At 37.8% G+C, this 14,233-nt stretch overlaps 1 protein-coding gene across 1 annotated transcript in view; it reads right to left on the reverse strand.

Annotated features, from left to right (window-relative positions):
* LOC114880650 overlaps nucleotides 1-10,795 on the reverse strand; it is a 63,836-nt gene extending 53,041 nt beyond the window's left edge. Inside the window, exons 1-2 of the mRNA XM_046286014.1 lie at nucleotides 10,697-10,795; nucleotides 9,183-9,275 (exon numbers count right to left, since the gene is read on the reverse strand). Coding sequence (XP_046141970.1) covers nucleotides 9,183-9,275; nucleotides 10,697-10,724 — 121 coding nt within the window. The 5' untranslated portion in view covers nucleotides 10,725-10,795. The remainder of the gene's footprint in view (nucleotides 1-9,182; nucleotides 9,276-10,696) is intronic.
* Nucleotides 10,796-14,233: the final 3,438 nt, after the last annotated feature.

A 14,233-nucleotide genomic window follows, 5' to 3' on the forward strand; every position in this document is an offset into this window, starting at 1 on the left:
GTTTGTCGCGTACGTTTTGCGATTATGTTCCTTCCGTCTATGCCAAATTATTAGACTTGAATCTTAAAGTAGAAACCTAATTTTTATACCTTGCATTAATGTTATACCTTACAGAGATGTTTCTGTATCGTGTGATATGATTAGATTTTCTCCTAGATTGTTAGTTTTTGAAATATATTGTAATAAAAAATACGATATCAGCAGACGTTCGTGCGATTTAGGCTTCTCTTCCACTTCCATTATTATTTAAACATATTTACATGTTTATAATGTAGTAACAATTTATACACTGCTCAAACGAAATATGGCATAGAAAAATTTTAGGCAAAAATTGGCCAACTTTGGCTGACGGTAACTCAGCGAAAAATCATAGTAAAATTATATTCTTTTTTTTGAATTTAAGCTTGAAATCTCTACTTTAAGATACTATAGTTTGATTTTAGATGTGATGCATCCCTTTCACTGTAACACCTTAAATGTGGGGGTATGTTTGTTATGTTGAAAATTACAAAGTTTGACGGAATGCATGGACGTGCCACATTTTTTTTCAGGGATACTATTTGCGGAAACATAAAGTACAAACCTTCCTCATTAATTTCTAAAAAAGAGAAAAGTCGCTGCCATTTTTTTTTGCAAAGATACACCATTTTAAAGTAACCCTTGCGTTTATGGCATATACCGCCGGCATTGGCATTACCCGATGTGCACCACGCGGAGGTGGCCGGTCGGATTTTGCACATCATATGGCCCTGAAAAGAGCTGTTTTTTTGGTGTGTGTGTTTAAATTTTAATAACGCGTGTTTCCTCCACGTTGTTGAATTACTGTTTGCAGCCGATTCCTCATGTTAATGCAAGTCCTAATTTCTTCCTGTGGAATGTCATTCCAAATTTGTAATACGACTTGTAACAAGTTTTGGAGATTAACAGGTTGTCTTACTAAATTTCTCAACCTACGACCCATTATGTCCAATACGTGTTTTATAGGGTTAAAATCTGGACTTACTACAAGATGTAATAAATACGCGAGTAATGCCTGCGGTATGCGGCCGTGCGTTATCCTGCATAAGGATGAAATTTCTTCCTATGCGACGACAGCACATGAGGTCGCAAAATTAAACTGCTTCCACATCCTGCAGTAAGTCCAGATTTGAATCCCATAGAACACGTAAGGGACATAATGGGTCGTAGGCAACCTCCGCGTGGTGCACATCGGGAAATGCCAATGCCGGGGGTATATGCTAAAAATGCAAGGGTTACTTTAAAATGGTGTATCTTTGCAAAAAAAAATGGCAGCGACTTTTCTCTTTTTTAGAAATTAATGAGGAAGGTTTGTACTTTATGTTTCTGCAAACAGTATCCCTGAAAAAAAATGTGGCACGTCCATGCATTCCGTCAAACTTTGTAATTTTCGACATAACAAACATGCACTCACATTTAAGGTGTTACAATGGAAGGGATGCATCACATCTAAAATCGAACTATAGTATCTTAAAGTAGAGATTTCAAGCTTAAATTCAAAAAAAAGAACATAATTTTACTATGATTTTTCGCTGAGTTACCGTCAGCCAAAGTTGGCCAATGTTTGCCTAAAATTTTTCTATGCCATATTTCGTTTGAGCAGTGTATCATTTTATTCGGTAGATTCCACAGAATTATTGCGTGAAAAAAGAATCTGAATATCTACTATTGTAAAAGCATAAATCATTTCCAAAGTTGAATATTTGCAATTTGTGTTTAAGATTGATTATCTCGAAAACTATAAAAGTTAGATGAAAATGGTTTACAGATTCAGATTCAGCACGCAAAAATCTATAAGAATCGCTTATTAAAAATTACAAAATCCAATAACTATTGCAATTTATCAAATGTTGTTGTAGGTGGACGATTTTCACTGTGAGATTCATTTCGGACATGATTCTATTTGCAATGTTATATCTCGATTATTATTCAACAGAATCTTTTGCTTTTAGATTATGTTATGTAGTTTATTTATGTAGAATAATTGAATATGCCATTCATTGTATTTTATTCGTATTTATTGTTTTATTTAGACTAATATACGCCCCGTTGCGGATGGACGATTTTCACTAAGAGAGATTGTACCTGGGCCCTTTACTTTTGCCCCTTCCACAAGACATCTTTTGCGCACCCACGGCTTCTACCTTGTACGCTCTTAGCCAATTTAGACCCTCGAATTCCTACAAAAATTGTCTCCTTATCCACTTTTCGCTCCTCCCTCTTTTCGCTCTTCTTAAAATTCATTTTCGCAATTAACAGAATTACTTGAAATATCGTATCGAACGGACGAGTTCGAAAATCTACAACTTCTACACATTACCGAACAATCATCATCTTCCGAGTTACACTTACATCGATGTCAAATATACTATATGTAAACCGCTACAATTGCATTAAATCGTTTGGGAATTAATACCAGTTCTTAATCTTTCAAACCGCATGCTACACCAGTCGTGAGGAATTAACAATCCGGCTAATTACAAAGAATGTCCCCGCAGAAAATAGCTACAGCAAAAAATGTTGCCTTTGAGACAAAAAGAACTTTCAAATAATCCAAGCACTTCGGACAACAACATAAAGTTTAAAATCGCTACTATTAACCAATTAAAAAACAAAAATAAAACATATGCGGAAGCAACCTCCAATCAATCCTTTACACAAGTAGACCTTCCAACGCAAACACGTTACACAAATTCAAGGCCCACCCACATCAATCCTGGCAATGCAGATTTGAACGAAATGAAACAATTGTTCATACAATCATCAAAGAATACGGAAATGCTAATAAACATATTCAATAAACAAACAAACTTAACAAAACAACAATCACAACAAATCTGAAAAATGTTAGAAATTTCATCAACAATCGTGCTAAAGAAATCCCAAAATGAAGCCTAAAATCACAATCACAATTTGTAATGTTAACGGCCTCCTACTGAGGATACAAGAAATGAAAAAGTTTCTAACAACCCACGACATAAATGCAATGCTTTTATCTGGGACACACTTAACTGTCAAACACTAAATTAAAATTCTAAAGTATACAATATACGGCATAAAATATCCAACAGGCCGTGCTCACGGAGGTACTGCAATAATAATTAAAAATAGTGTCAAACGCCATCTCTATAGTATAATAAATCATCCCTACCTACTTATCAGCAACATCTGTCACAGACATGGCGGATAATCAGAAGATAAACCTTGTTGCAGTTGACAATCCACCTCAATTGAAAGTTACGAAAGAACAATACAAGGACTTTTTCAAATCGTTAGGTATGTGGTTCATAGCCGGAGGCGACTACAACGCCAAACAAACATTATGGGGATCAAAAACAACCATCCCCAGAGGTAGAACTTTCGATCAAGTAGTGTACGAACACTCCTTTCAGATCCCAACGACGAAACACCCGACCTACTCGATTTCGCCATAAGCAAAGGAATCAATAATAGACAACTAATAGCACAGTCGTGTCTAGACCAAAGCTCTGATCACTCACCAGTCATCATAAAATATACGCAAAAACCAGCTGAAATCCAAAAACCTGACATGCTATACATTTATTTCGTACGCTAGAGCGTTTACAAAAATGAGCGTGAACGTAGATTCGCTGTTGGAGTAAAGAGGAGGTGGTGCCGAAAACTAGTGGAGCTGAAATTATTTTTTATAAGTGGGAATTTGCATCCCTTCCCAACGGTCATCCGAAATTACCAACTCGAATTACCCTCGAGTGACCCACGCAGGGGGTATGAGAGGTCCTATTAATGACCGTAGCGAGTAATAAAACCAAGAAGCACCTCGACTTTCTACGAATATCTGGGTTATTTAAAAATTATGACTCGGCTTTAAAACTTGCTATAACGTGTTGATAGATAATAAAACTGAAATTTTTTGCAAGTAACGGTTCCTTGGGCATGTATTTCTGCTACGGCAATTGGCGATGCAAAAATGTTCGCTACGCGACCAAACCATTATAAGACTCATCTAGACGTATGGCATTGAACTGTGGGATACAGCAGCTAATAGTCATGTCAAAAAAATGGAATCAATCCAGTTTATAATACTTCGCACAGTTGTGAGTGCTTCATGGTATATTTATAATGAAAACCTTTCGAAAAGCCTTGGGAATCAAACCAATTGAAGAAAAAATAGAACATTTTGCAAAGCAAATATAAAGCTAGATTGGACAAAGCATCCGAATAATCTGGCTAACATATCCAGATGATTTGACCCTTAGGAAATAATATAATCCGGAGGGGCAGTATCTACATACTATTAAGTCAAAATGCAAAAATAATTTACCAAATGTGCACACAAACAAATTATAAATTTAACATGGGGTTTAAAAAAAAAATTGTAAGTTTTGTAATGATTCCATTAGTATAATCTTTTCTGTCAATAATACTGGCTGCAATTGAAACAAAGCTAAATAAATAAAAAAATGATACAAGACAGTGGATAGAATTACACCTATTTAATAACGATAAAATACAAAAATTCATCTCATAGCAAGGTTTCTTAAATCAAAATTGTTCAAATTATTTTGACAAAATTGTTGCTTTATAATTTATTATTTAACGGTGTTACGTTCCAAACGGAAATTTTTACACATTCACCTTGTCCCCCCCCCATCATCGAATTGTCCTCCGTATTAACGGGCGCATTTGTTAGCAGTACCATCATCGAATTGTCCTCCGTATTAACGGGCGCATTTGTTGGTGCTGGATCCTGTCAGCTGTCCTTTCCGCCTTTTCGAAAATTGTCCCCTTCATTTTGGGATTGCGGTCATCGGCGATTGTCAAGGCGAAAGCCATGTTGTCCCCCCCCCCCCCTGTCCTCTTTTTGATGGGCCTGCTCCCGTCATCTTGATCCGTCGTACCCTTGACCTTGGTTGGAGGTGCGAACGGAAACCATGAACATCGATGGCTTGTTTTACATTCTGGACCTCCCCTGTTTGAACGCAAAAACGATCTTTGATATTTCGAGATAGTTTATCTTTTCCAGACATAATTCCGATTGTTAGCGTAACAAATTCCTTCCTCGAAATCAGCGTGGTCCCACGGCTCAAAATCACGTGTCGTCCTTGGTACTGAATATCGCCGGATGTAAACCCGAAACATCATTCGTGTGGTCCGATAATCCTGACCACTCTAGAACGTTCCTTATCGGTTCCGCGAAGATGATCGAAATTCCTTATACATACATTATAATAATCCGAATTTTCTACTAATTCACTAAACACTGTAATATTGTATTTCCTCCACGCCGGTCAGTCCAATTTAAATTTTTATTTAGCATTCGTTCAAATTCAGTAATCTGTAATAATTTTGGAAAGCATGTTTCCTTCCTATAACGTTAAGATCAAAACAATTTTGTAAAATTTATTATATTTTAATGAATAACGAAATCTTTAGTATGACAGGAAGAGTAAAGGAATATGCGCGAATTAGAAAGAGAAAGATTAAAACAGAGAGAGGAACGCACATATCCCTGCTGCACCACCGATAAGCGAACCCCGCCTCCTTACGCATCGACACCGCCGCCTAATTCGTTAGGCGCACAACAACGCAATGTAAACAATTTCGGACGAGGCCCGCTCTGGTCTTCTCCGAGAGGTGCAGATTGTGACACTCTTCGACGTACAATCGCGAGCAGCGTGTCGGCGGGTCCGCGGAGCAATATTGAGACGAGTTTTGTACTTAGCTTGAAAAGTGACAAGTGAGGCAAAAGACTCAACTTCGCGTATAAAAAATCCTTAATTCAGTTTATTTTACTTTTTAATTATTCTATATTGTTTTATTTTAAATTTGGTTTTGTTTTTCATTGTAGTAAAACATTAATAATAACGTAGATTTAAATTTGGAATAGTCCGAGTGTTAAAACTTCGAACGGTGCAATAGTTCAAGGTGTGTGCGTTCTACTCTCCTTCCTCCAGAAATCTGACAACAGGAAAATAGCAGCAATAGAATTTGGATCATTATACGGAATTTTTCCCCATAATCCGGTGAGTCGTTTCCATTACTCTTCCGGTCGTTTTATGAATATTTTATCAAGGAATTTCCAGTAGTCAAAATTGACGTAGTCAATTTTGATTGTAAGAGTCTTCTTCAATTGGAAATTCCTAATTCTAAATTGTATTTCATCACATGTACTTGTCTATTTCCGGCCAATAGTTGTGTGTCTCAAATCTAAATTGTTCACCAATTAAAGCTGCATTTTCTTATATTTAATCGCATTATTATATTTCATTATATTTTAATATTTTACATCTATTATTATTATATTTCAATATTTTATATAAGCCTGGAGATACTCCAAGATGGTGTTCATCGCGAAACCAGGAAAGAACAACTACGACCTTGCCAAGTCGTACAGACCCATCAGCCTCACCTCCTTCTTGCTTAAAACGCTGGAGAGGCTGGTTGATAGGTACATCACAGACGAGGTATTGGCTAGCAAACCGCTGCACCCCTCTCAACACGCCTACCAAAACGGCAAATCCACCGAGACGGCACTTCACAACCTGGTAGGATCTATCGAAGGTGCACTGTCGAACAGTGAATCTGCTGTCTGCATCTTCCTCGACATCGAGGGGGCGTTTGACAACACCCCTCACGATGCTATACAGGAAGCCGCGACGAGATACAATATTAAGGACTCCGTCGTAAGATGGATCCACAATATGCTGACGAACAGAACAGTCACAACAAGCCTGGGAGAGGAGACGGTGAGGGCCGACGTCGCGAGGGGCTGCCCGCAGGGAGGAGTCCTGTCCCCCCTGCTGTGGACCCTCGTGGCTGACGAACTCATACGTATACTCACCACAGAAGGCTTCGAGGTTCAGGGTTACGCCGACGACCTTACGATCACGGTCAGAGGCAGACACCCGCTGGATCTAGCGAGGACGTTGCAAAAGGCGATCACACTTGTAGAATCCTGGTGTCGATCACACTCGCTCTCGGTAAATCCGAGCAAAACGGAGTTAGTCCTATTTATAAGGAGACGACACTTTTATTTTAAGGCTCCTCACCTGTTTGGGACGCAACTACAACTCACAGATGAGGTTAAATATCTTGGTGTAACACTAGATAAAAAACTCACCTGGAAGAACCATGTAAACAAGCAAATCCAGAAAGCAATTAACACCTACTGGGCCTGCCGCAGAATGTTTGGCCCCACATGGGGACTCCAACCAAGGATGATCAGGTGGATATACCAGGCCATCCTTGAATCTATTATAACACACACCTCAATTGTGTGGTGGTCCTCCATGAAGAGGGGAGCACACAGAAGGACAATAGAAAGAATATACCGAATAGCGTTGCTGGGGATAACAGGTGCGCTCCACACCACGCCCACCATGGCAATGGGTGCGCTGCTCGATATCAAGCCACCCCATCTAGTAGTGATGGTAACGGCCTGGAGAGCGGCCATCCGCCTGTATCAGGCTGAAGAATGGTACCCGGCGAGCGGTGGGCACACTGAGATCTTAAGGGCTCGGGGATCGGAGCTAATTCTGACCCACGGTGGAGACCGCTGCAAGACGGAGTACCTCTTCAGACGGGAATACGACTTAATCATCCCAGAAAAGGAGAAATGGCTGGAAGACCCTAACGGCATCCTGACTCCGGGGGGACTGGTCTGGTTCACAGACGGCTCCAAGACCGGATCTGTCACCGGAGCCGGGGTAGCGGGGGAGAGCCCAAGGGTCGAAATGACCCACAAGCTGGGCCACCACGTTACGGTCTTCCAAGCAGAATTGTTTGCCATCTGGACCTGCGCCAAATACAATTTGGGAAGGGCCCACTCAGGAAAACACATCTATATTTGCAGTGACAGCCTGGCCGCGCTAAGAGCCCTCCACAAAGTGGAAGTTGGGTCGAAGCTAGTCAGGGACTGTGCACTGACATTGAGACAGCTATCTCTGAACAACAGAGTTGAGCTGCTATGGGTACCAGTTCACGCTGGTATCCCAGGAAATGAGAGGGCTAACGAACTGGCACGACTGGGGGCGATAAGCTCCCAGCCATGCCATGAGTACCCCATTGGCGTCTCAACCTATGCGTTGAAAGGCCTGGCTAAGGACTGATTGAACCAGGAATTCACCAGGCTCTGGCATAACGCTAACGGCATGAGACACACGAGGGCCCTACTTGAGGGACCGTCACAAAAGTTGGGGGACACCTTAACCCACCTGGACAGGGCGCAACTGCGCATGCTCGTGGGCCTAGTGACAGGACACTGGTACACGAGGAAACACCTCGCGCGCATGGGACTCATAGAAGAGTCGACATGCCCGAGGTGTGAGGAGGAGGACGAAACACCTCTCTACGTACTTCTAAGATGCAGGGAGCTGGGGGCCCTGAGAGGATCAATCCTGGGGACCTCGGAACCCGCATCATTAAGCATTTCGGCTGGCCTGGTGCCGGTGCTTCTTAATTTTGCAATAGAAGCCCAGCTGCCAAGGCACAGCCAGTAAGGAGGCTGCCTAGCGGCCCGGGTACAATGGTCCCCAAGGATTGAGTGCCCGGCTAGCCTCAACTAGCAATTAATAATAATATAATAATAATAATATTTTATATACTTCATAATATTTCAATATTTTATATACTCTTCACATTCCAATATTTTATATATTTTATACCTTTCAATATTATATGTATTCCATTATATTTTAACATTTTTATTTTATAATATACCATCTGATTCATTTTAATCAAATCTAATTTTCTTTGACATAACCTTTTATTAGCCTCCTTCATAAATCCTATTATATTAGCGATCTGATGAAAGGGCCCGTATGGGACTAGCGTATCTCCGAACTCACAAATATTTAATAAATTTTCCGGCTTTACGGCGTCACACGCGCGTTACGTTATCGATAGTTGCATTGCTCGACTAACACACTACCACATTTCATACTCTGACACTCATACATCAGTTGACACTTCCACACAGTAGCGTCACAATCACACGCGCGCGCGCCGCACGTAACAACGGTATCTTTTACAAAGGTGAAATATTTTGTATAAAATATAGAGGAAAGAAAATAAGAGTATTCAGCATTTTAAATAATGTTTATAATATTCAGGTGCATGTTTTCTACTTGTATATAAGATTATATTCGTATAATATTCATACGTATTTTAATATCTATACTTACTCTCATCCCAACGACATCGCCGAACCTTTAAAGTGCACACGTATCCATTGGTGCAACGTACAGTATCGCAAGTAGAAGGTCCTTTCAACGATTCTTAAAACACACACTTTTTATGTATTAGATTGCTGTATAGTGGAGATTATACATTTACATATAAGATACATTGTAATATTTTCTAAGCTATGCAATATACAATACATACAGGGTGTCCGCGCTAAAGTGTGACAGACGTTTTATTTCGTTACTATTGATGGTATGAAAAATTGTTTATATGGAAATTACATGGTACAAGGGGGCCCATGTTTTGGCGTGAACGAAAATTTATTTACATTATTAGTTTAAAAGATATGATGGTCAAGTTTCGTTTTTTAAATGGAACTACATATTTTTTTTCAGATCATGTGATAGTGCTTTTGAAGACGAATTCATTAAGCTTTAATGTATACACCCGATTTTAATTAGTTTTCAAGATATAACGTTTACAAATTTCCCGATTTTCAGTAGATGCGTCTCGTTTTGAGTGACAAGTCGTAAAAGCGGCCCTATTGTAGCGGTCAGTGCCTCAGCGAGGGTCTACGATAGGAACGGCAGACCCAAAGTTTAAGAAACCGCAACAATAGGGCCGCTTTTACGACTTGCCACTCAAACCGAGAGGTATCTACTGAAAATCGGGAAATTTGTAAACGTTATTTCTTGAAAACTAATTAAAATCGGGTGTATACATTAAAGCTTAATGAATTCGTCTTGAAAAACACTATCACATGATCTGAAAAAAAATATATAGTTCCATTTAAAAAACGAAACTTGACCATCATATCTTTTAAACTAATAATGTAAATAAATTTTCGTTCACGCCAAAACATGGGCCCCCTTGTACCGTGCAATTTCCATATAAACAATTTTTCATACCATCAATAGTAACGAAATAAAACGTCTGTCACACTTTAGCGCGATATTTCTGAAAAGCTTATAAGTGCGCCGAAATTATATTTTCATAATTACTTTAATTAGAATAAATTTTCCTACTATTTATGTTCTATGACATTTTTTGATCAGATGCGTAGTTTTCGAGGGGGCCCCGAAGATTTGATAGGTCCTGCCCATAGAAATCTTAATCTGGTCTTGGTTTTTATTTATTCTAAAAATTCAACAAATTTTACGGAACTTTCGTGTAAATGATATTTTGTAACAACATAATAGTTATCAATTTTTGCGCATTAAATTAATCTAGAGAAAAAATTACTTTAATTACTTTATTAAATTATCCAGGAATATCAATTATTCAGGAATTTCATTTCTCCCTTGTGCATAATGAAATATAATTTCTATACTCTAATTAAAGATAATAAGTAATAACTTGAAGTAAAATCAAACATAGCATTTAATTAGAGTTCATTCATTAAAAACATACGAAATTATATTATATATCTGATTACGTTCTTTGTGTATTTTAATTCACGATATAATTTAATTTCAGCGATAGAAGGTGGAACTGTACAGATTTTACTATTTACCTGTTCGAGATTTCGCGCAATATAGCATACCAGGACACGGAGGATCTCTGCAGCGGAACTTCCGGTGCACGCAGACGTCATTTTCGTTACAATGTAAATATGCACACAGGTTCCCTATATTAAACAATACAGCATGTTAATTTATGTATATTTTTCAAAACTGTGTTTCAAAATTGTATTATCTTTCCATAACTATACATAATAAAATCTAAATTAATTTAATTCTTTAATTTTCTCTTACAATTAGTTGTAATATTTTAAAAAAAATTAATATCTACATATGTAAATCCTTCGAAATACAAGCTGAATAGTTCACACTGTGAATTAATTAAAACGTTAACTGCTATTATGGTTCTTAATGGATAGTTAAATCAAATTCCATAAATGTTACCGTAGAATACGTAATATTATCGGTTTTCTTTATTGAATAAGTAGTACACAAGATGTTAAGAATTAATATTTCAGTTATTAATAACAGCTATGATAAGACTATTAAGAGTCAAATTATTCAATTATATCAATTGTATCTATCAAAATAAAAATAGTTAATTTTCAAGTTGCAGTTAGTGTTCAGTTTGCTACTGTAGATTATTATTAATATTATAAATATGATAGTAATGATATTAATAATAGTAATTTATAATAGTAATAGTAATAGTAATGGTGGGAGGACTTCTCCTCAGTACCGGATAGCACCAAGTATGTATCGGACATTGGCTATATCTAAAAGAACTGAAATGCGAGAAATTGGTTTTAACCGTGAAAACAAAGCAAAGGATAAAACAAACAACGCGCAGCATTCGCTCGCTTCTATCGCATGTCTACAGGCAATAAAATCAGTCGATCGTTGGCATTCGATATTAAAATGTTGTGAATAAAAGACATCTGACAAGTAAACTTACGGAAGTATCAGACTCCGATTTTCCTGAAATTTGGATATGTTATAATACATGAAAAACTAAGGGACACGTATTTTTTTTTATCGGCGGAAAAACACATTCAGGGAGTGAAACGACCCTTCGAAAATGGGGGGTAAAATGGAAAAATTGCGATATCTTTGAGACCAGTGAAGCGATTTTGATGATTTTTGGTATGAAAGTATCTTTCGATAGAAGACGAAAATCGGCCTAGGTATGTTGGACGAGGAGTGAAAATTAGGGGGTGAACTACCCCTAAACTGACCAATTTCTTGCTGCAAAAAATCAGTTTCGATCTGATCGAAGTAAAATCTGTTAAAACTTCAAGAGGAAAGCAAATTATGGAACACATATTTTTTTTTTATATATATAAATATTTGGGGGGTAAACAACTCCTAAATTGCCGCGCTCGTATGGCATTGCGCATGAAACACCTTGTGAAACTATATTTTTTAACTGTTCGATCTTTTTAATATATTGGTTTTTTAAATCTCTGAATTCGAATCTGAAATCAGATTTTCAAAATTCAATATGGCGGATTGTTTAGCTACATTGTTTAAACAATTTTGTTATAAGCAATTAATATTTGTAACATATTTAATTCACTTCACAGAAGTGACTTGTTCCGTTCTTAGATGAAAAGTCGCGATTTTCGAAAATTTTAATTACTTATAACTTCTTAGTCCATCGACTGATCTCGATGAAATTTTCAGCACAAAACATAACTTATTTGAATTTACCAAAGACATATTTTAAATTTTCATTATAGGCTCACATAAAAAAGTTGAGAAATTACCCTTTACTATTTTTTTTTTACGATTTCAAAAAATTGTAATTTTTTAAAACGACAAAGGCACATATCTTATTGTTAATAAATTAATTTGTAAAGCTTCTCGAGAAATCTGAAGTCAGTTGGTTCAATTTTAAACAAGGTATTCTGTTTGAAACGGTGGACGAATACTTTTGCGGCAGGGTGTACCTATCGTCTAAAGAAATAGCAAATAGTTTAGTCGAAAAATCAATAATGCTTGGCAATAACAGAATATCCATAAGACCATTAATAACTCGCGCACGAAGAATAATTCTATCCAATGTTTACCCGATTATACCGCGCATAAACATAGAAAGAATCTACAAAGAATTAAAAGCAAGGCTCGAATCGAATACATCCTTTATTGAAGCCGGAATAAACAAGCTCGGATTTTCTCATATTTTGAGTTTCTGCAGGCAAGTTTACGTTCAACCAGATGAGCTCAACAAAGTGCCGGAAACTTTTCAAATAGAGTATCACATCATGAAATACTGGAATTTTATAACATTTGATTTACCAACCTGTTTTATTTGCAAGAAAGAAGGCCACTTAACGAAACAATGTACCGCAACTCAAAATAATCCAATATCTGATCAACATTCCCAAGATTTTGGAATGCGAGAACCGCTAACCGATAATCCCCAACCAAAACATACAGAGTCCAAATAGGCAACGTACTACAGAATGATTTAAAAATACGGCTCGCAGACATTTTAAGGCCTAATCAAAAAAATTTTACATCGGGAACAAGAGACCACTGACAATTACAACTGAATCATTTACTGAAAAACTAGGCGAACTTATAGATGAGCTACTCCCCCTCCGATTTTGATGATTTTTAAATATGTTGTAAAATTCAATATTTTAAGCAATTTTTTTCCTCTAAGCTATACGTCGGACTCGATTAGTTTGCGAAATATTCGCGAAAAACTATGAGTACTATTATATTGAATTTCGTCTGCTGTGTGTGCGTCGGCAAGCGACCCTCGCTTCTCTGGTGTTTCTGTCACCAGCACCACACGGGCCGATTACCCACTGATATGTATACTATGGATACGAGATTCCCATAAGCCAGCTGTACAGCGGTTGAAGCGAATTGAAGGAGACTTTATTCGCCAACGCCGCCAACGTTCGACCGATGTATTAAAGGAAATAGCCTATCAGTGGTAAGATTTTGAGTACCGCCACCGACGAAAGACTGTCGAAAGACGAGACAGCCTCTCGACGCGGGTACCACTAGTGATCGCGGGGTAAGGGGAAGTAAAGTACACCGGTCGAACGATGGTGGCGCATCACACCAAAACCACCTTAAAATCGCTTCAAGCATCTCCAATCCACAGTATACATATCAGTGCGATTACCATTCATATACAGTATAGTCTGGATATACAGAGTGTCCCAGAACTGGGGTAGGAGCCGAAGAGGGATGATTGGTGAGATCATTCTAAACAGCTTTTTTCTTTGCCAAAATGTTGGTTAAGGCTTCGTTTGCGAGTTATTAACGAAAAACACTGGCCAATCAGAGCACACTGTTAGCGCGGGCCGAACCACGAGAGTGTTGGGTATGCTCTGTGCGGTCGTGATCAAGTGCAGCGGCACTGTGTCGATGTAATAGGATTCATTGGGCAGAAGTTTCATCGAATAATGAATAAAAAAAGAAAAGAACAATAGTATTGAATTATTAATTGCTCATGAACAACGAATAAAGTAATGAATTGTTGTTCATGTAGAATGAATAAAGTAATGAATTGTTGTTCATGTAGAATGAATAAATCGAATTGATTCAACATTTTCATTAGTTGTACGATA

This window comes from Osmia bicornis, chromosome 6 (genome assembly GCF_907164935.1).
Source record: "Osmia bicornis bicornis chromosome 6, iOsmBic2.1, whole genome shotgun sequence".
NCBI lineage: Eukaryota > Metazoa > Arthropoda > Insecta > Hymenoptera > Megachilidae > Osmia > Osmia bicornis.